General features: G+C 32.7%; 8 protein-coding genes across 16 annotated transcripts; 4 read left to right on the top strand and 4 right to left on the bottom strand.

Moving 5' to 3' along the window:
- Positions 1 to 1,755: 1,755 nt before the first annotated feature.
- Positions 1,756 to 3,399, top strand: LOC139087196 (seminal metalloprotease 1-like). The gene is made up of 2 exons (XM_070635938.1): positions 1,756 to 1,907; positions 2,513 to 3,399. Exons 1-2 carry the CDS (start codon positions 1,775 to 1,777, stop codon positions 3,274 to 3,276), a joined length of 897 nt encoding a protein of 298 aa, XP_070492039.1. The 5' UTR covers positions 1,756 to 1,774; the 3' UTR covers positions 3,277 to 3,399.
- Positions 2,475 to 5,014, bottom strand: SecS (Sec synthetase). Its single transcript, XM_070635937.1, has 3 exons — positions 4,873 to 5,014; positions 4,749 to 4,808; positions 2,475 to 4,690 (listed from the first exon to the last, which is right to left on the bottom strand). Exons 1-3 carry the CDS (start codon positions 4,930 to 4,932, stop codon positions 3,413 to 3,415), a joined length of 1,398 nt encoding a protein of 465 aa, XP_070492038.1. The 5' UTR covers positions 4,933 to 5,014; the 3' UTR covers positions 2,475 to 3,412.
- Positions 5,015 to 5,313: 299 nt separating this feature from the next.
- Positions 5,314 to 7,467, bottom strand: LOC139087210 (eEF1A lysine and N-terminal methyltransferase homolog). Its single transcript, XM_070635960.1, has 4 exons — positions 7,330 to 7,467; positions 7,261 to 7,270; positions 7,142 to 7,201; positions 5,314 to 7,084 (listed from the first exon to the last, which is right to left on the bottom strand). Exons 1-4 carry the CDS (start codon positions 7,419 to 7,421, stop codon positions 5,318 to 5,320), a joined length of 1,929 nt encoding a protein of 642 aa, XP_070492061.1. The 5' UTR covers positions 7,422 to 7,467; the 3' UTR covers positions 5,314 to 5,317.
- Positions 7,468 to 7,582: 115 nt separating this feature from the next.
- On the bottom strand, positions 7,583 to 8,932 carry LOC139087221 (rRNA biogenesis protein RRP5-like). The gene is made up of 2 exons (XM_070635972.1): positions 7,999 to 8,932; positions 7,583 to 7,939 (listed from the first exon to the last, which is right to left on the bottom strand). The coding sequence occupies exons 1-2, from the start codon at positions 8,798 to 8,800 to the stop codon at positions 7,608 to 7,610; spliced, it is 1,134 nt and encodes a 377-aa protein (XP_070492073.1). The 5' UTR covers positions 8,801 to 8,932; the 3' UTR covers positions 7,583 to 7,607.
- A 243-nt stretch (positions 8,933 to 9,175) lies between these two features.
- Positions 9,176 to 11,197, top strand: Kyat (Kynurenine aminotransferase). Of its 7 annotated transcripts, none has more exons than XM_070635895.1 (6): positions 9,176 to 9,334; positions 9,644 to 9,745; positions 9,809 to 9,855; positions 9,914 to 10,092; positions 10,146 to 10,242; positions 10,301 to 11,197. In XM_070635895.1, the coding sequence occupies exons 2-6, from the start codon at positions 9,675 to 9,677 to the stop codon at positions 11,176 to 11,178; spliced, it is 1,272 nt and encodes a 423-aa protein (XP_070491996.1). In that variant the 5' UTR covers positions 9,176 to 9,334; positions 9,644 to 9,674; the 3' UTR covers positions 11,179 to 11,197. The 7 variants fall into 7 exon arrangements, with proteins under 7 accessions (XP_070491996.1, XP_070491995.1, XP_070491993.1 ...); XM_070635894.1 differs by having other exon boundaries at positions 9,177 to 9,338; XM_070635892.1 differs by having other exon boundaries at positions 9,178 to 9,338; positions 9,594 to 9,745.
- A 122-nt stretch (positions 11,198 to 11,319) lies between these two features.
- COX5A (Cytochrome c oxidase subunit 5A) lies at positions 11,320 to 12,234 on the bottom strand. The gene is made up of 2 exons (XM_070635890.1): positions 12,103 to 12,234; positions 11,320 to 12,043 (listed from the first exon to the last, which is right to left on the bottom strand). Exon 2 carries the CDS (start codon positions 12,010 to 12,012, stop codon positions 11,560 to 11,562), a length of 453 nt encoding a protein of 150 aa, XP_070491991.1. The 5' UTR covers positions 12,013 to 12,043; positions 12,103 to 12,234; the 3' UTR covers positions 11,320 to 11,559.
- Positions 12,235 to 12,785: 551 nt separating this feature from the next.
- On the top strand, positions 12,786 to 14,650 carry p23 (cytosolic prostaglandin E synthase). The gene is made up of 3 exons (XM_070636019.1): positions 12,786 to 12,945; positions 13,695 to 13,775; positions 13,844 to 14,650. Exons 1-3 carry the CDS (start codon positions 12,929 to 12,931, stop codon positions 14,289 to 14,291), a joined length of 546 nt encoding a protein of 181 aa, XP_070492120.1. The 5' UTR covers positions 12,786 to 12,928; the 3' UTR covers positions 14,292 to 14,650.
- Positions 14,651 to 14,926: 276 nt separating this feature from the next.
- Positions 14,927 to 23,793, top strand: msps (msps cytoskeleton-associated protein 5). 3 transcript variants are annotated; one of them, XM_070636017.1, is made up of 8 exons: positions 14,927 to 15,069; positions 15,873 to 16,781; positions 16,840 to 20,416; positions 21,355 to 21,598; positions 21,673 to 21,920; positions 21,985 to 22,287; positions 22,352 to 22,904; positions 22,975 to 23,793. In XM_070636017.1, exons 2-8 carry the CDS (start codon positions 16,016 to 16,018, stop codon positions 23,041 to 23,043), a joined length of 5,760 nt encoding a protein of 1,919 aa, XP_070492118.1. In that variant the 5' UTR covers positions 14,927 to 15,069; positions 15,873 to 16,015; the 3' UTR covers positions 23,044 to 23,793. The 3 variants fall into 3 exon arrangements, with proteins under 3 accessions (XP_070492118.1, XP_070492116.1, XP_070492117.1); XM_070636015.1 differs by having other exon boundaries at positions 21,070 to 21,598; positions 22,975 to 23,792; XM_070636016.1 differs by lacking the exon at positions 14,927 to 15,069 and adding an exon at positions 15,639 to 15,774 and having other exon boundaries at positions 21,070 to 21,598; positions 22,975 to 23,792.
- Positions 23,794 to 23,880: the final 87 nt, after the last annotated feature.

Below are 23,880 nucleotides of genomic sequence, written 5' to 3'. Positions count from 1 at the left end.
CGTGATCATTCAACATTTCTGGATCTATAAAACAAGATCCATAAATGCGTCTTAAACACAAATAAAATCGAATGATAATTAATCATTTTTGGCATCATCACAATGTGATTGTTGTGTCGGTAGAAGTTATAATGTAAGATAAAGGAAATCATCAAGTGTCGGTTCTTTAATGGAACATTATGCAATCAATTCTTCATTTTTCAAATCTTTGCGGTCACATTTAAGACATTTCATAGTTTCATATGCTCGGTCCACAAATATTTTTTTTGCATATTATTATTCCATCAATGTTAGTTCCAACCAGGTAGTCAGAGTTGTTTGCCAGGTGTTGGCTGATTTCTGATGTATTGTTGGAGATATTTGCAAAACCCTCTTGTGAAATCCACTTGAAACATAAAGCACAGATGCATTCAATGATATGATTATATAAACTATCTATTGTATTGGCAGCATCCCAGACGCACATTGTTCAAATCAGTCAAAAAAGCTCAGATGTAAAAAATTATTCAAAATTATTTTGAGTGTCTAGAAGTGAGCTAAACAGCCTTCTATTGTGGACTTTGGGATGAAATGTCACAAAATATTGTACTTTAAACTATAATCATAGTTCTGAGCATGAGGCTTACTGAGCCCTCGGTCAGGAAGACTAGACCTAAGAGATCATCAACTGTATTTTTACTGAGAGGCTGCTGTATCTCGACAGAGTGCCAATATATCCCCGATATTTTCGAAAATCAGATGATCATTGCATTAAGACTCATGTCTGACATGACACAGCAGTATTGCAAGTATGACAGGATGGCATTTAATTTTCGAGTATTGCATCCATGATTACTGTCAAGAATGATTGTCAAGCCACAGAATCACTACGCCACCAAGTCACTTCAGTTGGAGTGAGGGTCGATTATGAGGAAGTATGCTCACAAACTTGAGCATACTCAGATACATTGATTGAATATACTCATGATTACGCTCATTTAGGTGAGTATGATCGTTGTCTGGTAGATAGTTTTATATCTTCCACATGACTATGATTTGCATGCAAATCATACCTTTGGTCTTGATTTGTTAAGAAGTATACTCAATAACACGTGATCATCCCCAAATATCTGCTCTGATTCCAACACCATCACACATATAAAAAATCCTAGAAATGATGAAGTATTTCAGGCTCCAATATGTATATCCAGGTGCAACAGATCATAATTTTATTTTACGTGTGCTACACAATAAAGGAACAAAAAATAATAATAAAATTAAAGGAACAAGAGAGAGAAAAAAAAATTGGAGACAGCTGTTCGATTACAACAACAGCTCCGCATTGCAATGGGTCTTGAAATAATAATAATAAATTTTAATCGTTAATGATACATCAGGCCCGTTGGTGATCTTCTTTTATACATATTATTCCTTCCTTTTTATATTTTGAGAGTCGCGTGGAATGCCTTTCATTATTGTTTCATAAATGGAACTCTCTAACTGCTATAGAGGGTTGATGGCGCGCGTGAATCTTTATTAACATTTATTTTCGCGAGTAAATGAATGCCTTGCCATATTCCATGTTGGGACAGCTGGCTGTTCTGTTAACATTCTTTTTATTTTAATTTTTTTCATTTTTGATTCAAAGACAGCGACGACTTATCATGCTATTATATTTACTTTACTCTCACCAAACATGCATTGAATAATAATTAATGCTTTTGCGATAAATATTCTGCTATTTAAATAATGGAACTTTGGCTGAATTAGCCTTATTAAGAAAAGCAATTTAGTCATGTTAATACAAAAGTTTATTTTATTGTCATTCATTCAAGTCATTAGGTGTAAAAGCATAATTTCTGGGCTACAAAAGTTTTCACCTCCGCCACCCAAATATGGAACTCCGACAATCATAGATAGTGTCTTGTGTAATTTTTGTTGACTTTGATTTTCAATCAATTTTTAATGGTTTTTGGACATCAATAGATGTATCTATTGATATTCTCAAACTTTGTGCTAAGCTACACTAGCAAGTATGTGACGAGGGAATGGGGATTGCTGTAGATAAATGTTCTCATACAAAAATGTTGCATTTTTTAACGGTCAAAATTTGAATTTAATGTAAACACTAACACTAAGAAAGAAAATTGTCAAAATTTAATTTGCAGCATATTCTAATTTCTGTTAAATTCTGTCAGTACAGAAGCATTGTAACTGCTATGCTATTTACTGGCGTAAGTAACAAAAGATCGACAAATAAGAGAGCCAATGATTTTTGTGTAAAAAAATTGAAAATTCAATTTTACAAATTTTATTGTGTGTATTTGTAAATTTCGGTATGGTCAAGTCAGGGGTCAAATTCACCTTGTATGAGAACAGCTATACATAGGTTCGCAGATAGACCAAGCATCCATTACATTTTGTTCATGCCAGTCACAATACACACTAATTAGTACGCCGCTACCCAAAAAAAGTTTAAGAAGCACTGCAATAGAACATTTCTCTAATAATCGAATAATTGAATTTTTTACAGCCACAATCAATGGCAATTATGAATGGGAAAAGAGTGGATTATACGAAGGTGACATTGCACTTTATGATTCAGACAGAAATGCTTTAATAAGTCACTCATATCGATGGCCAAATGCAACAATTCCATTTTATATCGAAGAGAAAGACTTTGATGATGATGAGTTGAAGACAATTTTGATGGCTATAAAAGAATTTCATACTAAGACATGCCTTAGACTAAAGCCTTATGAGATGTCTGATGAAAATTGGGTAATAATAACTGGAAATGATCAAGGTTGTTATTCATCAGTTGGTATGCGATCGGAAGGTGGTCAACAATTAAATTTACACACACCAGGATGTGTCAGAAAAGGTGTTGTTCAGCACGAGTTACTACATGCTGCTGGATTTTATCATCAGCAAAGTTCCGCAGATCGTGATGAATATGTCGAAATTTTATGGAATAACATTGAGAATCGTCATGCTGGGAATTTTAGGAAATACAATTCAAGTATTGTTACTGATTATGGCATAGGATATGACTATGATTCTATCATGCATTATAGCTCAAAAGCATTCTCTAAGAACGGTAATGCCACAATTAAAGCTAAGCATAATGTCACAAGATTAGGTCAGCGCGATGGATTTACCGAAAAAGATATTTTAAAACTAAACACCATGTATGAAGAGTCATGCCATAAAGCTGAAACTTCTACTAAGAATGACGATAGTCATGATTCAGAACTGGATGTTATTAATTGGTTCAAATCTTTATTTCAACAATGATTTATTAAAAATTTTCTTCTATTTTGAATATTCATCGTGATCATACAGACATGTATGCATGAAATAAGAAGCTAAAAATAAATAAAATACACGGATAGGCTTGGCCTCAACAGAGCAAAATATATCAACACTAATTTCAGCTTTCATTGTTTTTAATTTTCAATAAAACTTTATCAAGTTTTTCGACAAATCCATCAAGCTCGTTTTTAGTAGTTCCAATACTTACGGCTGCTGTAATGTATGGAATGTTATTGTTTGAATTGTGAGATCCCCAATTTAGAAATTGGTATCCATCAATAGTCTTATTTTCATTTACTGCAATTACTCGTGCCCCACTTACACATCGTGTAAATAACATTGATCCAATCATTGTTAATTTTGAATTATCAAAACTTTCTAATGTCATCGCCATCGAAATTGGATTCTTCTTTGACTGCAAAATTCTTTCATTATGTTTAGTTGCTACATCATTTAATTTCTCTTTCAAGTATTCAAACAATTCCTTTCTCTCTTTTACCAATTTTTTGTAGCCTTCTCGTCCCAAATATAATAGTGTCATAAATACATCCAATGTCTGAGATGACGAAGCTCTGCCAGCATAATTTTTTGCTACATCATTAATCACTTTTTCTGTAAAGCCAAATATAATACTTCCACCAACAGGAGTTAAAAGATTTTTATCTGTCGATTGAATCACTAAGTCAACATTACCAGTTCTTTGACATTGTTCAATTTGGTGTGTGAGATAAGTGGATTGTAAGCCATAAGCGTTATTGATGATGTGTGGAATGTTAAACGTCTTTGACAACTTTGCCAATGCCACTACATCATCACATGCTCTTGGTGCAAAGCATGAAGTTGTTGAGATTATGCAAACGATATTTTCAGGACCTAGCTCATTGATTTTGCTTTCAAATTCCTTTACATTTGTCTGTAATTCATCGTCGACTTTTATTGGATCAATAATTATTGGATGCAAATTTGCTGTCAATATGCATTTGAAGCATGATTTCTGATCTATTCTAGACCATAATACTATGTTTGCAACAGGTCTTTGTGATTTAAATGTCAGCAGAGAGAGCATCATTGTCATTCCAGTTGCCATAGGGAAAAGCATGCATTTCTTCGCACTCCTAACTCCAACCATTTGAATAAGATCTAGTAATAATTCGTTTGTTAATTTATTCATCAACGATGACCCCACCGCCTTTGGCTGATTTTCTGCTAAATCACCTGACCTTCCTATCCCATGTCCAAAATTATAGTGTCTCTTCTTAACTAAATCACAAACTATACGTCCTTCACGTTCACCAACTCCAAATTTACTTCCAAAATTATTTGAATCCATTGCAGCAAGCTCATTGACGATCATTTCAATTTCATGATTTTCTAATCCAATTTCCGGAATTTTTCTCTACAAATAAAGGATGTCATTTAGTTTTCTGCTTGTTAACTTAATTTTAAATTTTTACCTTTTCGAGAATTTGTTTCATCTTGTTCTCACGTTGTTTCCTTGCATCGATCGCAATGTTCTAGAGATCCAGAAAAGGATAAAATTAATTTACATGAAATTGCATTTTTCTATGCTGATCTTACCAGATAATTTGCAGGAACTAATCTCGAGCATAAATCCCTCAACGAATCATCAGAAATCATCTTTAATTCTGCGTTTAGACTAATTAATTATAAATTCACTAACAAAGTATGTTTTTGTTTTGAGTTGTTGATCTTTAATACTCAAAACCTCACAAATGTTTTTAAAAGAACTATTCAAATGTTTACAATAGCGAAGAATAAATGTTTGACATAGACATAACATTTTAGGACATGCTATTCAATGAGAATTTATATTTTCTTGGCATTACAATAAGATCATTTGATTCTAATATCTAGGAAATCGGTACAATTTTTCATTTTATAAAACTGTCCAAATGTTTTAAAATTCAAATTTTTTCGGTTGCTAATCCAAATTTTTTATCGCACTTTAATCTATGAATAAGAAAGCAATTTAGTATGGCATACAAAAATATCATGTAATTTATTATGAATTAATTTTCAATCCGTCCAACAGTTCATAAATATCAACAGTATTTTTCTTTAATGAATTCAGTTTGTTAGCAGCTTTTGTAAATTTATCATTATAGTCCTTAACATCTTCCTTAAAACAGTAAAATATTTCATTGACATCTTCTTCCAATTTATAGCTTATTATGTATGGAAATATTTCTTTTAACTCTTTCAAAACGCCGTCTCTTAACGAATCATCTCGACATACAAAGTTTAAAATAAATATTCCACCTGTTGATAATGACTTGCTTACAGCATTTAAAATATCTTTATCCAGAAATTCTTTTGGTGGACAGCTTATCCCCAAACTTTGATCTTTACTGTCAACATCAAAAAGAACTGAATTAAGTTTTGTGTCGTTTAAATTTTTAATGACTTGTAAGCCGTCATCAACAATTACTTTCAATCGATCATTATCATCCACAAGACCGAAATAATCTTTAGCTACTTTTACAATTTCAGGATCAATTTCGCAGACATCAACGTTTAATTCTTTAAAATATTGAAAGATGTACATCAACAAGCCTCCACCACCAAGACCAACCACTAAGTTCCTTAAATCATTTTGAGCCATTAACATTCCAAGAATCATGTACATGTGATGCTGGCAGGAAAGATAGCTAAAATCGATTTTCTTTTTTCCTTTTAGTAAAGCTTCTGATTGGATGACAGATTGATTATTGAGGAAAATAAGACGTCTATAAAGCTTGTTGTCACTCTGAACGTCTTCAACAACAAAATCTCCAGAAAAGCTACTCGTTCCTTTATAAGTAATTTCTCTTGATCCAACATCACTTCCAAGTGATAAAAATGGAATTTTACTCATATCCCTGATATCTTTTGGAGCAAATGATTTTACAGCTTCATTTATTTCAGCCTTAACATCATCTAAAGACGTGTAAGTTTGATTACGATGAAGGATAACAATTGCTAATCTCAAATGCTGTGCTGATTCAAGAAGTTTTCGTCTTCCTTGTTTTGTTGAGAAAAGCCATTCAGTTTCTCGACCTTGAGGAGCAATAAATGCAGCATAATCTTTCAAGTTCCTTGATGATTTTTGATCCAGAATATACAATGTGAAGCGAGGGATCTTTTCGTTTGGTCTAAAGAGATCAAATTTAATTTCATCCTCATAAGCATTTCTCTTCACTAATCCATTCCTTATCATTGATGTACGTTGAATATTTAAAACGCTATCTGTCAACGCTTTTGATTCAGGCATACGTTCCATACTCTCTCCATCAGCTGATATCTCATAAATTGGACTAGGCAGCTTCATAAACTTGGTTGCAATAATCACAAACACTGGCATTGATGATTTATCTTCATTTGACTCAGATGTCTTTTGTTCAGCCTCTAAGCATCTGACAATTCTAAACAGGAAGTTGTTTGATGGGAAGAAGTTAAGTAAAGTTTCAAGGATATGAGATTGGAGCAGCGAAATAATCACGAATCGTCCACCATTCTTCAAAACTCTTTTAACTTCCTTGAAATAATTCAACACCATTTCAGATTCAGACTCCTCACTCATCATCGCATCTAGTGTACCTTTATCGAGGATCACTGTATGACTTTCATCCTCAAAAGTCATTTTTGTTGCATCCATTTGAATCCATTCGCCAATATTTCGGTGAGTTTTCTTCATTTGATCGATAACAACTTCTGATATATCAATGTTTGTGATTGCAGTATATCCAGTATTGAACATATCAACTGATAACTTTGAATTACCACATCCTACCTACAAAACATTATGTTAAGTTAGCTATAGGCAGTATAAATAGGGTTAAAGACATACATTCAAGATTTTATCCTTTGTTTTAATGTATTTTGATAAAACTCCACATAATTCTGGAAACTAATATACTTGAATTAAAATAAATCACAGCATTAAATGATGAATTAAAATTATTATACCTCGCCATACCTAAAAATTAAAAAAACAATGTGAGAAAAATTCAAAAATAATAAAATTAATAATTTTACCAATCAAAAGCTAGTTTTCCTCGTTTCTGGAAGAACTTGTTCCAGTATTCTTTCGTAGCAAACTCTTCTGATGTTTTTGGAAGTAAATTCATTGTTAATTCCTTGGTAAATTAATTAAAATCTTCCGGTAAATAAAATTCTAAAATGTAAATAATAGTACACTGCGAAAAACATGCAACATTACACTGTAAAATTTTCTAATGAGAAATAAAACATTTGAAAGGTTTTGATGCAAAATAAAACATTTGATCGGTTTCAATGCTCAACATAGTTTTCCTTTATTCATCTTCTTCATGCTTTTCCAGCATACTTTTAGCCATTTTCTTAATTTTAGATAGATTTGCATTATCTCCGTGCTTGGTTTCAAATTCAATATATTTCTGGAAGATGCTTTTAAGCTTCTTGAGTGGAAATTTTTGTACCAGCATGCGATCAAACAGTGATCGTGCAATCTCTACTTCCCCATTCTTTGTCATCATGTTGATGTATGTGAACCAAATTGATAGATTTTTAGAATATGTTGAAAGTATTTTCTCGAAAATGGTCTGCGAGAAATCATGGATGTTGTGCCTGCTCATCAATAATGCAAACTTTGTCATGTAATCCAGATCTAAAATATTGTAGAAATTTAATTAATATTCATGATATATGTGACTTATTAATACTTACGATCTCTTTCTTTAAGACTTAGTAATGATTTCGGAAGTAGTTCTTTAGCCAATTTCTCATTGTTCATTCTTAAGTATGACTCACTGACGAGGAGCCACATATCTGGAATAGGCTTGAACTTTTTCTTTAATATTTCTATGATTTTGTTGGCATCAATGAGCTTTTCTAGATCCAACAGAATTTTAAGTGTCTGTGAGTATACTTTAAATGAATCATTTCGCTGTGTAGCTTCATTTAATACATCATTGTAACTTTCATCTGTTCCATATCGAAGCTCAAGATTTAACAGTGCTATCCAAACATTTAACCGTTCTTGCTCTTCTCTAAAATTAATTGATGCTATTGCCTTCTTTGCAATAGCTCTTGCTTTATCAACTTCTGCTGTTTCTAAATGAAATGCCATATATTTAATCCACATTAAACTACTATTTCTGTCTTTTAAAAGGGCTCTTTCAAACTGGTCTGGTGTATGTGGCTCTAAATTTGGATCAGTCATTTCCTCCTCAATTTTCCTAATTCTTTCTTCTTCGTCCATATATCGTTGATACCTTTCTGATCCAGTAAGTCTTTCTGTAGGCTTTTTAGTGTTACTTTCTTCTGGATCTTCATTTTTCTTCTTATTATTGACTGTCAGTTCACCAATATTCCAAAAATCCTTAACTCCAGGTAATTTAACATTACTTGAATTGAACTTTCCGGTTTTTATCTGCACTTTATATGATTTCACTTTAAAATTGGCCGTCTTTTCGATCGCCTCGAGACTTACTTTCTTTCGTCTCACTTTATTTGCTATTTTTTGCATGATTTACTCTTTAATTAAACTTAATTATTCAAAAATATTGTATTGCTGTGAATGTAAATATAAGCACATGGAACTCAGGGGTTGATACTCTGATGTTTTGAAAACATTATTGAAGCATTCAAATTGTGGAAAAAAAACATTCAAAATTCATCTAGTAAACATTCTTAATTTTCAGCTCATCCATTAATCTCAAATATTTCGTGATATAATAATCAGTAAGTTAAGTTAAATCCAGAGTAATGACCCCTGATTTAAAGATTTGTTCGTCAGTAATGTAGAAACTTGTTAAACGATAAATCTATAGTACTTAGAAAAGGTCGAACATGTAAAAGATTAAAAGCTTGACAAACCTTATGAATTGATACTACATAGTTTGATTTTAATACAACAAAAGTCGTCCAACAAGTGTTCGTGTCACTTTCATTAATTTAAGTTTTTGTTAAATATATCGAGACCGGTCTTGTTAAGAGGTATTTCATAACTACTCAAGCTCCTTGAAAACAGTTAGTTGTACATTAAACTTGATCGTAGACAGTAAGTAAGTAAAATAGATCTGTATCATGCTGAATGTTCTGTATTTCCTGTTTTTGTAAGTCTTCACTGTACTATCATTTTCATTCTGTCTTCTTATCAAAACTACGCTTTTCATTAATTGCATTTTCTTCTTTATTAATATTATTTATTACCGAGTACCTATATTGTAAACCATATTGATAAGCCAATCGTAAGCCATTGTATTAAGAGTATTATCAATTTTATCTCTCTCAATGTAAACCTTTCATACTTTTTCTAGATGTTACAAAGAGCTTTAAATCAATTAAGATTTTGTCAACATATTTCCAGATCGTGCATAATCGGCTCATCACAAAGATTCATGGCTTCATCAAGTGGAAGTGAGAAATTTGGCTTGCCAAAAAGATATCAAGAAGCAACAGAAAGTGTCTGGTAAGTTGTAGTTTAATTAAATTCACTTCCTGATTCCAACATATTGAGAATTAACATTTCCAGGGTTGAATATGTAGCACTTGCTTTGAAGTACAAGCCTCTTAATTTAGGTACATAGTTTTAGTTAACATGCGGTACACATATTTAACAAGTTTATATATGTCATAGGTCAAGGTTTTCCTGATTATCCCCCACCTTCTTACGTCACTAAAGCTTTGTCGGATGTTGCTAACGGAGATCACTTGTTAAATCAGTACACTCGAGGATTTGGACATCCACGACTTGTTCAAGCATTAGCCAAAGCCTATTCACAATGGATTGGCCGTGAAATTGACCCAAATAATGAAGTATGAATACAAAATCATAGATAATATCGTAGATATAATGTTTTTATTTTTAGGTCCTCGTGACAGTTGGTGCTTATCAATCATTATATAACGCAATCTATGGACACATTGACCACGGAGATGAAGCTATCATTATTGAGCCATTTTATGGTAAGCATATTAACACATAAATCATTCATTTTATATAACGCATGTAATTATTAATTAGATTGCTACTATGACATGATCAAGTCTGCGGGCGGAGTCGTTCGTGCAATTCCATTAAAGCCAACAAAGTCAGGAATAATTAGTTCCGCTGATTGGAAATTAGATCCAGTAGAGTTTGAGAAACTTTTTAACAATAAGACTAAGATGTTGATATTAAATACTCCTCATAATCCTTTGGGCAAGGTCTTTCATTTAGATGAATTGACTATGATTGCTGATTTATGTAAGAAGTGGAATGTATTGGTAATTGCTGACGAAGTTTATGAACATATGGTATTTGAACCAAATCAGCATATTCGAATTTGTACACTTCCTGGAATGTGGGAACGAACATTGACTATCGGAAGCGCTGGCAAAACATTCAGTGCAACAGGCTGGAAGTTAGGATGGACATATGGACCAAGCAATTTAATTAGAAATATGCAACTCGTCCATCAAAATTCAGTCTATACATGTGCAACTCCTTTGCAGGAAGCAGCAGCTATTGGATTTGAGCATGAATTATCAAGATTTAATCAAAGTGATTCATTCTTTAAATCATTAGCCGTTGAACTGAAGGATAAACGTGACTATATGGCAACTTTCTTGACAGAAGTTGGATTTGAGCCAACAATCCCAGAAGCTGGGTATTTCATGATAGCTGACTGGTCACATCTTGCAAATAAAGTTGATTTAACCACCGAAACTGACGAATTTAAAGATTATCGTTTCACAAAATATATGACTAAGAATGTTTCATTGCAAGGCATTCCACCTTCTGCATTTTATACAAAGCCAAACAAACATCTGGGAGAAAATTTTGTAAGATATTGCTACATTAAGAAGGATGAAACATTGCAAAAGGCTGCTGATATTTTGAAAAAATGGTACAATAATTAGTGATAGTTTACGAGATTCCCGGCATAGACGTAGACTATGGATATGACATAAAATAACAACAAATAAATTTCTATTTTTATCCCAAACGTCACTTGTAAATTTTACGACACTGATCGAATTGATTAAAAAGTAAAAGCTTAATTATATGCATTTATATCGATTTTTCTCTAATTAAGCACTATTTATTTCAATTTTTATTATCCAATTTCAAGTGCTCTCCTTGTTACAAACGAAAAAATATATGAAGTTACATAATAACTGTGTGTGTTCTTCCAAATTTTTTTTTTCACTTCTCTTTTGAATGTTAATAATTTTATTAATATTATCTCACAAGTTATCGTCCACCCTATTTAGTTCCCTGAATGTTGAAGATGAATGCATTTACATTTCGAACACAGTCTTAAGAGCAAGTTCTGGTTGATCATATCCCAATTCTTCTGGAGTTTCAACTCCTAATTCAGTGAGTGTTGGACGAATTTCTTGTACCATCCATGGCCAGATTGTGTTTACGTGTGGTCCGCATGAGTCCTTGACTCCCTCGAGCCATCTGATTGCGAGTGCATAGTCGTTAAGACGACGGCAAGCCTTTAATCCAGCGGCAACAATCTTTGGCTCTGGAACTAAATCCATACCGAGTAAGTCATTCATTGCCTTTCTTGCTTCCCATGCATCAATATCTGCACGGTTGAAATAGGCTTCATAGCGAGCATCGAATTCAGCATCTGTTTCAGTTGAATGTGAGGAATTGCGGACAGCTTGAACGGCTGCGACTCTTGTGACTCCAAATGATCCGCGAATAACCTGTGATAAATGACCTGCTGCGGCTCTCAACATTTTTATTGATTTTATCGATACTTAAACACACCTAAAATGCAAAAACACGTTAGAATAATAAACTAGGTATCTTTTTATTAATTAATTTACGGGAATAAAGTTAATTTAGATGGATTTCCAAACAATTTTCGATTGTGAAAAGTTTGGTTTCGTAACTTTTGAAAAGAATCGATAATAATCAGGGGAAAATCAACTTTTTGCTATAAAATTTTCCTATAAAGTCATCCTATTTTATAGCATACTTCCATGCTAAAAAGGTGTCAATAACGAATTTTTAAAAATTTGAATTTATTTCTTATAAGTTTATAGCAAATGCATTTTTATTGAGATGTTTTTAAATTTAACAGTTAGATTTAAAAAATTTGCAATGGTAACATAGTTAATCTTTTTATTTTATTAAGAATTTGTATTTAACATAATCTCTTATGTGATCAAATTTTCACCGCCAATAGAATTTCATTGCATCGATTTTTGTATCGTTCACATTGTTTATCTCATTATTTTATCAAATAATTTTTGCTTCCACCCACAAAATATTTATATGGTTTCATCTTCAGGTACAATTTTATTAATTATATTTAATTTTTAACATAGGTAGATGCTATAAAACTTTCCCATAAAGTTGCATTGTTTTGTTCCCCTTTTATAGCATACTTCCGAGCTAAAAATAAAAACAAGAAAGTTTCCTTAGTTCTAGTATGTTCAAGCATATTATCTAGTTTCTAACTGATAATAATACATTTCAAATTATCATAATTCTAAGAAGTCAGAAGTAGGCATTTTCAAAAGAAAAATATTAAAAATCAATTAGTATTGAATCAACTCGCATCGAAGTTAGAAGTCTAAATCATCGATCGCTCATTAAGACTAATTTTTGTGAAAAGGCTTAAAATTATCCATAATATAACGATAAATAATGTCTGGAACAATATTGTAAGTAATTAAGCATAGTAATTAGATCAAAACAGCTCACGCCGACTAATCTTATTAAGGATTAATAGCAAAATTAGAGTTTTTCCAAGCGTGTTTTCATTTAAAAAATTTTCGCGTCTAACATTAAGAAATCAATTCTAGAAAATTCCATGAATTAAATTAAAATGCGTTTAGCATGCTGAAAAGAAAACTTCCTTAACTCCTATCTATTGGATTATCGCGATTTAAGGTCAATAATCCGTTAGCGAAAAAAAGATATAACCTCTTCCGCTTATCATGAATTAATACAGTCGCAAGTCTTTCGTGACCGATGGAAGCGCATTTTCCTACAAAGACCTTCCCTTTAAATTATATGAAAAATAAAAATCGATAATTATCGAAAACAAATATTCAAACATGACAAGCATAGTTTCATCAATTTTCATGTTTTGGAATTGATAATGGTGTTAGTTCCATATCCATAGTCTTGGGCTTATCGGCCAAATTTAAGTTTAATGGGATTCGAACCTATAAACTCGAGAATTTTAGAAAATTTACATTTTAAAGATTTTACAGATTACGTGAATTTTACGTTATCAAACTGTTTTAATAATTTATTTAATTAAACTGCAATCAATCGGCAGACGTACAGACATAATGCTGATAATAGCGTCTTCCTTATGTGTAGTAACGCTTATTATGCTGACCTTTCGGTCTAATGTATGTTACTAAGGTGACTCATTTAAATAATTATATTCATTCTTTTATAGACACCCTCCAGTTACTTGGGCTCAAAGAAATGATGTCTTGTTTGTAACAGTCAACATAGAAACAAAAGATCCTGAAATCAAGTAAGTCATTTCATCAAAAATCACTGTTAATCGATTCTAATAATTAATGTTTTTGTGTCTCATTTTAGAATCACAGAAGATTCGCTATTTTTTAAGGCAGTAGGATTACCAGAAAACAAAAATTATGAAGTGACTCTGAACTTTTTAAAGAAAATTAATCCAGATAAAGTCGCACAGAAAAACAGTGGACGATGTTATGAATTTATCATTACCAAAGCTGATACAAAGTCAGACTATTGGGCTTCTCTTACGAATGACAAGAAAAAGCCACCATATCTTAAGGTAGATTTTAACAAGTGGAAAGACGAAGGATCAGATGACGAGGAACAACCAGAAGGAGCTCCAGGCTTTGGTGATGGAATGGGCGGAATGGGAAATTTTAATGATTTAATGAGTCAAATGGGCGGTGCTGGAGGAATGATGGGTGGTGATGGAAAACCTTCATTTGATGATTTAGACGATGAGCAGGATAGCGACGACGAGGAAATACCCGATTTGGAGGAAGCAAAGAAATGAACGAGTTAAGACAAAGAAAAAAAAAAACAAACAAAACTATGAATAAATTAAACAAAATCACTTCAATATTCATAAGAAGTAAATCATTTAAAAGTTTCTCTTGGGATTATTAACTATTCTACGAAGAACAAATCCATTTAGTGTTTAATTTCCTTTAATTATTACAAACTACTCCAATGAATTATTATAATGCAAAGAATTTCACGGTTTTCATGCAGTTTTGGTCTTTATATTTCTTTGTCTTCGGTAATAGCCAGTTTATCTGGCTACTTTTCTATTTTAATAAATTAATGGTTTCCCTGAATTTTTGTAAGCATTAATAATTACGTAAATTAAACGAAAATGATCCAAAAACATGATTCTGTGACTTTATTTTAACTACCAACATTTCCTGTTTTTCAGTTATTTCAAAATTTAAATCGTTGAGCAAAAGCCTTCTCTACAAAACTTTCTTATAATTTTCACCATTTGTATGTCTACTAAGTTGCATTCACATGATTCTCATATATTATTACAATCTACATCTTGTGTTGAATGATTACTAACATCAACAAAGCATCTTTAAATTTGACAACAAAAGAATCATCTGTAGAGTTATCCAATAAAGTTCTATAGAATTGGCGGGCATTGTGCGCTAGTTTTGTAAAAAATAATAAAAAGAAAATTTGAATCTAAAGAGAAAATTAAAAAATTGACATAGAAATTCCTGTTTATCTAAGTTATTTTATGCTTAATATTAAAGTTAAGAATCAGAACTAGTGAATGTAATTAAAGAAAAGTAAGTATCTAGTGAATTTCATTGTGAAAAATTGAAAAAATCGAGCATCAGTTTTTTTGTGAAACCGTTAACCATTTTTTTCATTGCTTACATACAATTTTAAGGTATTATTGTGCGCTGTAAAGCTATTTAGTAATTTCTCTTGACCATGTTTTTAGTCTGTAAACTCCTACGTCTTTATCCAGATTAATTAATTCGAGTTATTTCGTTGAGCACGGTAAAAGTACATTTTCTGCTGAAAAATGTTCTCAATTTGATATTCTTCTTACCCTCTTGTTGTTTCTGTTCCTTCCTTCTTTGCTGTGTTCTACGGTATTCATTCGTTAAAGAGGAAAATGCATGATAAAAATAGACAAAAAACGAAGTCACAAGAAGAAAGTTTTAAATATCTGGAAAAGAGAAGTGCATTTACTAATCTTAGAAAAACTCTTGACGCATTTACGCTTAGTTCTCTGTTAGTGACTCATTTAGTATGTATCAACATTTTGTTAAGAAAAAAAAAAATATTAAGGTATAGAGAAAAGAAAACAACAACAAATGTGAAAATAACGTCGAAATTTAGCTATTGAGAGAAAAGTTTTCATTTCAAGTTCGCACAGGCGCGCGGGACAGATTATATCTTGATAAATTTATTCGATTTAAAAAGATCGATGTATATTTCAAATTTCACGTATCATTAAGCTGTTCACAATACCCGAAAAAATAGTATAATTAAGATAAATTTGTCTATTGTTTAACTTGTAAAATTTGAGTCATAAATATTAAAATCACTCTAATTATTCATCATTTGTGTATCATTTTAGGACAGCCGCAAGAGAAAATCTGTACGAAAAATTTCATGATCCAGTAGTCTTTATTGAGATTTTGGTTTCTGCCTATCGATTTTTTTTTTTATTATTTGATTTGTGTATCATCATCGATTATTTTGAGTTCTTAATTAGCAAGAATGGCCAATGAAGACGATACAGAATTTAAGAAACTACCAGTGGATGAACGTTGTGTTCATAAATTATGGAAAGCTCGTGTTGATGGATATGAAGAGGCAGCAAAAATATTTCGTACAATAGACGACGAAAAAGGTCCAGAATGGAACAAATTTATGGGATTGATTAAGAAGTTTGTCATAGACAGTAATGCATTGGCACAGGAAAAAGGTCTTGAAGCTACACTAGTTTTTGTTGAAAATTGTGGAAATGCTGGCAGAACTGTAGGAGAAGTAATCAGTGGAATTGTGACAAAATGTCTTGGTGCACCGAAAATGAAGACTAAGGATCTTGGAATGCAAATAGCTTTGATGTATATTGAAATTGAAAAGCATGAAGCCGTTATTGAGGAACTCATTAAAGGATTTGATCAAAAAAATCCAAAAATTGTATCAGCATGTGTTTCAACTATTCTTCTTGCCCTCCGAGAATTCGGTGCGAAAGTTGTAAATGTTAAGCCATTAGTCAAGAAAATTCCCACACTTCTCAGTGACCGAGATAAAACTGTTCGTGATGAAGCCAAACAACTTACAATAGAAATTTTCCGATGGATTGGTCCAGTTTTCAAGACACAAATTCAATCACTTCCACAGGTTGTTCTTAATGAATTGGAAGCAGAATTTGATAAAGTCAAAAATGAAAAAGCAATTCCGTCGAGATATCTTCGTTCACAGCAACAAAAGCAAATTGTAGAGGCCGTTGCCGGAGAAGTCAGTCAGGACGTTGAACGTAAATATTACCTTATATATTGTTGCTTTATGATTTAATTTAATTTATTTTTTCACAGATGACGAAGGAGAAGTAGTAAATGATGATATTGATCCGATGGACTTGATCGATCCTGTAGATATATTGTCAAAGTTGCCAAAAGATTTCTACGAGAAATTGGAAGCAAAAAAATGGCAAGAGAGAAAAGAATCACTTGAAGCATTGGAACCGCTCGTGTCTAATCCAAAATTAGAAAATGGAGACTATGGCGATTTAGTGAGAGCTCTTAAGAAAGTTATAACAAAAGATTCAAATGTTGTGTTGGTCGCATTAGCTGGAAAGTGTCTTGCATTGTTAGCTAAAGGTGTCGGCAAGAAATTTCAGCCATACGCAGTTGCATGTGTTAGCGGCATTTTAGAAAAATTCAAAGAAAAGAAAGCAAATGTTGTTGCAGCTCTTCGCGATGCTATTGATGCCATTTATCCATCAACAAATTTAGAAGCAATTCAAGAAGAAGTTTTAGCGGCACTAACAAATAAAAATCCAAGCGTGAAAACAGAAACTGCATTATTTTTAGCCAGATCATTTACAAAAACTCAACCGACAGTTTTGAATAAGAAGCTATTAAAAGCTTATGTGACGGCATTATTAAAGACTTTAAATGAATCAGATCCATCTGTGCGTGACGCTTCCGCAGAAGCTATAGGAACAGCAATGAAATTAGTAACAGAAAAGAATATTTCACCGTTCTTGACAGAAGTTGATGCACTGAAAATGGAAAAGATTAAAGAGTATTATGAGAAGGCAGTAATTACAGTCAAAATTGTTGGTGCTAAGAAAGAACGTCCACAAACGGCACCACCAAAAGCCGTTGTAGCTCCACAAAAAGGTGGATCAACGGAAGCAAAACCTGTTTCTCGACCTAATACAGCTGTAGCAGCAACAAAAAAACCTGTTGCTAAAAAACCAGCCGCAAGCTCATCTAATTCGGGTGGAATTTCCAAATCAGCAAGTACGAAAAATGTATTGCCAACAGAACGTGAATTATCACAAGAAGAAGTTGATGAACAAGCGCCTGAAATTCTTCCACCAGAAGTTATCAGTGGACTTTGTGATTCAAATTGGAAAACAAGACTTCAATCAATTGAAACATTCCTGCAACTTTTATCAACATTCGATTCAAAATGTGGACATACACAAATATTGGTCAGAGTTCTAGCTAAAAAGCCGGGCTTAAAAGATACAAATTTCCAAGTTCTTAAACTTCGTTTAGATGCCATTAAATTAATAGCTGAGAGTTTTGGAATGACTGTGACAACATCAGACTTGATCATAAATGAGATAATTGAGAAATTAGGTGATGCAAAAGTTAGTACTTCAGCTGCAGCAGCGTTAACAGCAATATCTGAGACTATTCGTTTAGAATATGTTGTCTCGAAAGTCATGACATTTGCATTCGAACAGAAGTCACCAAAAGTTCAGCAAGAGTCTATCGGATGGGTTAATCAAGCCCTTCGTGAGTTTGGCTTCCAAGTTAATCCAAAACTATTAATTGATGATGCTAAGAAAGGTGTAAATAGCACTAATCCAGGAGTAAGACAAGCAACAATTACATTACTTGGAACTATGCATCTTTACATGGGTCCCACTCTTTCAATGTTCTTTGACAATGAGAAGCCAGCATTAAGGCAACAAATTCAACTTGAATTTGATAAAAATGCAGGCCAAAAAGCACCAGCATCAACTAGAGGAGCTCAATCAAATGGAATGAAAAACTCATCAGAAGCAAATAATGCAAATGATGATGACGATGAACCAGTAACTCCAACAAATATTGCTGATTTAATTCCAAGAGTTGATATTTCACCATTAATAACAGAATCTTTAATAGCCGAGCTTAGTGACAAGAATTGGAAGACTAGAAATGAAGGATTAATTAAATTACAAGCAATCATAAATGAGCATAAACTAATTAAGGCATCCCTTGGTGAATTGCCTCCAATTTTAGCTCAACGATTAGTTGACAGCAATGCTAAAATTGCACAGACAGCAGTCGAAATTTGTACTCAACTTTCAACAAGTATTGGTCCAGCTTGTAAGCAACATATTCGAGTCTTATTACCTGGAGTTTTACGAGGCCTTGGTGATAATAAGGCTTATTTACGAACAGCATGTATAACGTGCATGAATTCATGGGGAGATCAATGTGGATATAAAGAATTTTTCGATGGCGAAATGTTTGCAGATGCCTTAAAAAGTGGAACACCAGCATTAAAAGTGGAAGTTTGGGGATGGATGGCTGAAAAGTTACCAGATATTCCACCAAAAAGCATCAATAAAGAGGAACTGATTTCATGTCTATCTTATTTATATGCAAACATAATCGATCGAAATGCAGATGTTCGTAAAAATGCCAATGATTGTGTTTTGGGTTTTATGATGCATCTTGGATATGATGCAATGATGAAAGCTATGGATAAACAGAAGCCAGCAACAAAGAAAGATATTCAAGCAGCACTTGATAAGGCAAGACCTAATCTTCCTGTTAAACCATTACCAAAAAGTAAGCAGCAAGCACCAATTGTTGCTGAAGAGAAGAAAGTTGTCAAATCTGGTGGAAGTAAACTTGTCAAGCCATCAGTTTCAAAACCCGGATCAGCACCAACGTCGAGTAGACGAAAGGAAGAAGAAATAGACACGTCGCCATTTTTCCAAGTTAATAACTTAAAGCAACAACGTTTCTTAGACGAACAAAAGTTAAAAGTCATTCGATGGTCATTTACAGCACCGAGAGAAGAGTTTAATGACTTACTGAAGGAACAAATGACTACTGCAAACGTAAATAAAGGCTTGATGGCAAATATGTTCCATGAAGATTTTCGTTACCATTTAAAGGTTATTGAGTCATTGATTGAAGATCTTTCGAATAATACGCAAGGCTTAATGTGTAATTTAGATCTTGTCCTGAAATGGTTGTCACTTAGATTCTATGATACGAATCCATCGGTTTTACTTAAAGGATTAGATTTCCTAAATTTAGTTTTCACGACATTGAGAGAGACTCAAAATGTCTTAACAGAAAATGAAGGTTCCTCATTTATTCCACATTTATTGACAAAAATTGGAGATCCAAAAGATGCCGTCAGAAATGGGGTTCGAAATCTTATTCGTCAAATTTGCCTAGTGTATCCATTCTCAAAAGTATTCTCTTTCATTATGGATGCTTTAAAATCGAAAAATGCTCGTCAACGTACAGAATGCTTAGATGAGCTTGGATACCTCATTGAGACATACAATTTAAGTGTCTGTCAGCCAACTCCACAGCATGCATTGAAAGAAATTGCTCGCCAAATTAGTGATCGTGATAACTCGGTTCGTTCTGCAGCTCTTAACTGTATAGTAAAGGCTTATGAATTAGCTGGAGAAAGAATTTACAAGATGATTGGACAGCTCAGTGAAAAGGAAATGTCAATGTTGGATGAGAGAATTAAGAGAAGTAAAAAGAGTCCAAAATTAGTTCCGGAAGTCAAACAGTCGCAATCGAGTGTTGAAATTGTTAGTGTGCCGCATATTGAAAAAGAAGATGATAGTAGAGATTTATCGGGAGAAGAGGAACTTCCATCGGAAGAAGAAGTCCATCCAAACATCCACAACCGGTAAGTTTTCAATTTAATTTAATTAATTCTTATTATTTTAATTTTAATTCATGATGAAAAACAAAAACGACAGCGACGAAACTTATGAAGCACATTCGCAAGAAGATTTAAATGATACGGTAACTCCACAAGATATCAAGTCACCTGATTGGCCAAATCTTATTGAAATTCCTGAAACGTAAATTACATTCCTAAACTGTGCTGTTTATTAGAAAACTTTAGGCGTCATCTAGAAACTTAATTAGATAATTTAATTAACATACAAAAATATCATAAATGTGTGCTCAGGGAAATTAGTTATTGGTTATTGACGCAACGGAGTTTTTGGGACAAGTTGAATGGAATTAAGTGTCAAAAAATATTAAGATCTAAAATTCAACGGCTTTTATAATTTTGAATTTTCATAAAAAGTATCCAAAATTTGAATTCAAAAATTATTTTTCCGTTAAAGTTCCCAAAAATTCCGTCAAACATTTGTTGATTAATATTATTATTTGGTGATATTTATTTTAAATGTATTTTGTGTAAATTAACACACATTCTTTATTTTTGATACATAGACATCCTTACTAAAAATTGCCTATTTTCTCTTTCTCACTCTCTTTGCTGCTTTTTCTTTCTCTCATAAAAATATATGCTTTTTGGATAAATAGGACTTATGAAAACACACCTCCATCTGTACAAACTTCTCGTGCACCGACTTCTGGTCCATTCTGCTTAGATTCAGGTGTTATAGCGGAGATAGAAAAAGATTGGACTCGTAGTGATCAAATTAAATTTTCTCACTTTTCACCTATCGATCTTTCTTATGCTGATCAGGCAATTCAGATTAAAGCTTGCAATGGAGTAACTTATCCTGCAGATCGGTTAAATCATCTATTGTCTAAAAGTCCATCGAGACCTCATTCGGCTAATGTAACTTTATATTCCGCTTCCAGTCCACAGCATTATTCGCCATTGAGGCCATCAACAGCGCCCGAGCCACAAACAAATTTGATGGAAAATTTGCCGAAATATGACACGAAATTGTTGAATATAATTAAAGGAATCGGACATCCTGATCAGTACGTCGCTCATGCCTCATTAAATGAACTTTCTGATATCATTGAATCTCAAGAAAAGCAAGCAGTCTTGCGTGACTACGAGGAAATTTATATCCAAAATGTTTTGGCACAATTTAAGGTAAATCAATAGTCACATCATATTTGCATGTAAATCGATCATAATTTCATATTCTTATATTTCATTGTAAACAGCATTTATCACAACGTTCACTGAGTGAGGCACTTTCGCTATATCAGCCGCTCCTTAATAGCATTTATCATTTCTTCACATCCAAGGCGTTGGGACAAAATTTGAGTGTAGTAAGCATTAAAAATATTATTTCCGTCTTACTCGGTCTCATGTCGGATCAGAAACTTGGAAGTGGTGAAGAATACACGAAAGTCGTCAATAGTATTTGCCTCAAAATCCTCGACCGTTGTAATTTCACGCATTTGAATTGGTAAGTTTTTAACGGTTTTTAAGAATTTAAAATTTATGCTACAATTTCTTCAATCTCATTTTAGTGCTCTAGTTCGTCTCCTGAAAGAAACATGCTCGACAAGTGCATTGCCGAAATTCACAGAATTGTTAATGAAATGTATTTGGCGAAATGTAAAATTAATGCCAGAACGAGTTAATGAATTAGATTATGAGGCTCTATTGATGGAAATTCATGACTTCATGCTGGCATTGCCTACAACTTGGTGGGCTCAAAGACCATCAGACACACCAATGCGAACGATTAAGACGATTATACACAATATGACGAAAATCAAAGGAGCTGGGATCTTGCAACATCTCAACAACATTCCAAGACATTCAGAACTGTAAGAAACGCATGATTTATTTTGTTTATAAAAGTGGCTATAATTTGATTGATTTTGTTTACAGTAACACATATGTTTTACGTATACTGAAAAAAGAACAAGGTATCTTGCCTGGATCCCACGATTCAAATCAACAAGCTTATGCCTCACAACTCCATCAACAACGATCACAACAAGATCGAACGAGTCGCGCTAATCATGATCAAGTCAGTAACATATTCAAGCTAATATCCGATAAAGATACATCAAAAGTTGGCTTGCGACAGTTGTATGAATTTAAGCAAAACCATCCAGAATTTGACATTCAGCCATTTTTAAAAGGAAGTAGTCCATTCTTTCAGCAGTTTATACATGATGGATTAGCAGAACTACAGAAGGCATCACAAAATAATACGAATAACAATCAATCACACGAGCAAGGTTCTGCAAACTCGAATCAGACTAATGAAAATCCCAATAATCCCGACTACTGGATGCATAAATTAAACATGTATCGAGTTCGAGGAAAACTACAGACAAATGAAGAAAAGGAGCCAATTATGGATAATAAAATTGCCGATGAAAACCTTAACATGAATCAGATTCAATCAAGATTAACGACTATGGCCAAGAAGGAAGTGAGTTTTAACGACATAAAAAGTTTCATAAATTTCAAATCTAAAATATTCGTTATTTTTGTTTTTCTAGGGAACACAACTTCCAGCTGATAGATTGGAGCTCCTTCAGCAGAAGCTAGCACAATACAAGCCGAAATAGGATATGATGATTCTAGAGGAATCAAAAATCATAATTTAAAAATTTCCACTTCCTTTATTAACTTGAATATTAAAAAAAATTCGATATGATCTTGTAATGCTCTCTCCAATCATCTATTTCTACAGTTAATGTCTTTATGTTCTTTTAATTATCAACTTCATAAAAAAAAAAGAAATTCTAAATTTGTTAATTACTTCAAAAGTCGATCATTGCCTAAAACTTGTTGAGTTTTCATCGTTATTCAGTTTCTATTATATTCTCTGTTTTCCCATCAAGCAACATCAAATGTTTTTGAGGAATTTATTACAATTTAAATACGAGGAAAATTTGCATGATTCCTTCAAAAAAGAAAAATAATAATAATGAATAAATCTACGTTAGTTTGTACAACTACTATTATGACACAACTATTAATGGAGAAAAATTTATTCGTATCAATAATTAGTTATGATGTTCATTTGCTGGTAGATAAAATCAACTACAGACTAGGGCTTTCCCCCGAAAATCGAATTTTCTTTCCCGAAAAAAAAAAAAATTTAGATGAAAATCGTAAGTCCAATTTGTCTGGATCTTACTATTAAAAAGTTAAATATTTTTATATAGTAAAAGATTAAGAACTGCTTGTCATTAGCATACACTGAGTAGCACTTTTAATGTGCAACATGAAATTTATCAATTTTGATTAAAAGCATAACATTTTTCGTAAGTTAAATACATTGCTGTTTACTTATTATTATTACTACTATTATTATTATATAATCATAATGGAAACTAACATATGATTCTATAAATAAAGACACGATTAAAACTAACATGAATGCCTTTATATGTCATCAA

The sequence above is a fragment of the Chironomus tepperi genome, unplaced genomic scaffold (genome assembly GCF_022539635.2).
Source record: "Chironomus tepperi strain 1889 unplaced genomic scaffold, CSIRO-AGI_Ctep_v1 contig_100, whole genome shotgun sequence".
NCBI lineage: Eukaryota > Metazoa > Arthropoda > Insecta > Diptera > Chironomidae > Chironomus > Chironomus tepperi.
This window is presented reverse-complemented; position numbering and strand designations above follow the sequence as displayed.

Coding starts and splice junctions, on each gene's coding strand:
- LOC139087196 (XM_070635938.1), top strand. CDS start 1,775: ATGTTAATACAAAAGTTTATTTTATTGTCATTCATTCAAGTCATTAGG. Junction 1,908..2,512: donor AATCATAGATAGTGTCTTGT/GTAATTTTTGTT, acceptor AATTTTTTACAG/CCACAATCAATGGCAATTAT.
- SecS (XM_070635937.1), bottom strand. CDS start 4,932: ATGATTTCTGATGATTCGTTGAGGGATTTATGCTCGAGATTAGTTCCT. Junction 4,809..4,872: donor TAGTTCCTGCAAATTATCTG/GTAAGATCAGCA, acceptor CTGGATCTCTAG/AACATTGCGATCGATGCAAG. Junction 4,691..4,748: donor TGAAACAAATTCTCGAAAAG/GTAAAAATTTAA, acceptor CTTTATTTGTAG/AGAAAAATTCCGGAAATTGG.
- LOC139087210 (XM_070635960.1), bottom strand. CDS start 7,421: ATGAATTTACTTCCAAAAACATCAGAAGAGTTTGCTACGAAAGAATAC. Junction 7,085..7,141: donor CAAAGGATAAAATCTTGAAT/GTATGTCTTTAA, acceptor AATGTTTTGTAG/GTAGGATGTGGTAATTCAAA.
- LOC139087221 (XM_070635972.1), bottom strand. CDS start 8,800: ATGCAAAAAATAGCAAATAAAGTGAGACGAAAGAAAGTAAGTCTCGAG. Junction 7,940..7,998: donor AAGTCTTAAAGAAAGAGATC/GTAAGTATTAAT, acceptor ACAATATTTTAG/ATCTGGATTACATGACAAAG.
- Kyat (XM_070635892.1), top strand. CDS start 9,594: ATGTTACAAAGAGCTTTAAATCAATTAAGATTTTGTCAACATATTTCC. Junction 9,856..9,913: donor GTACAAGCCTCTTAATTTAG/GTACATAGTTTT, acceptor TATATGTCATAG/GTCAAGGTTTTCCTGATTAT. Junction 10,093..10,145: donor AAATTGACCCAAATAATGAA/GTATGAATACAA, acceptor TTTTATTTTTAG/GTCCTCGTGACAGTTGGTGC.
- COX5A (XM_070635890.1), bottom strand. CDS start 12,012: ATGTTGAGAGCCGCAGCAGGTCATTTATCACAGGTTATTCGCGGATCA.
- p23 (XM_070636019.1), top strand. Junction 13,776..13,843: donor ACAAAAGATCCTGAAATCAA/GTAAGTCATTTC, acceptor GTCTCATTTTAG/AATCACAGAAGATTCGCTAT.
- msps (XM_070636015.1), top strand. CDS start 16,016: ATGGCCAATGAAGACGATACAGAATTTAAGAAACTACCAGTGGATGAA. Junction 22,288..22,351: donor ATTCCAAGACATTCAGAACT/GTAAGAAACGCA, acceptor TTTTGTTTACAG/TAACACATATGTTTTACGTA. Junction 22,905..22,974: donor CGACTATGGCCAAGAAGGAA/GTGAGTTTTAAC, acceptor TTGTTTTTCTAG/GGAACACAACTTCCAGCTGA.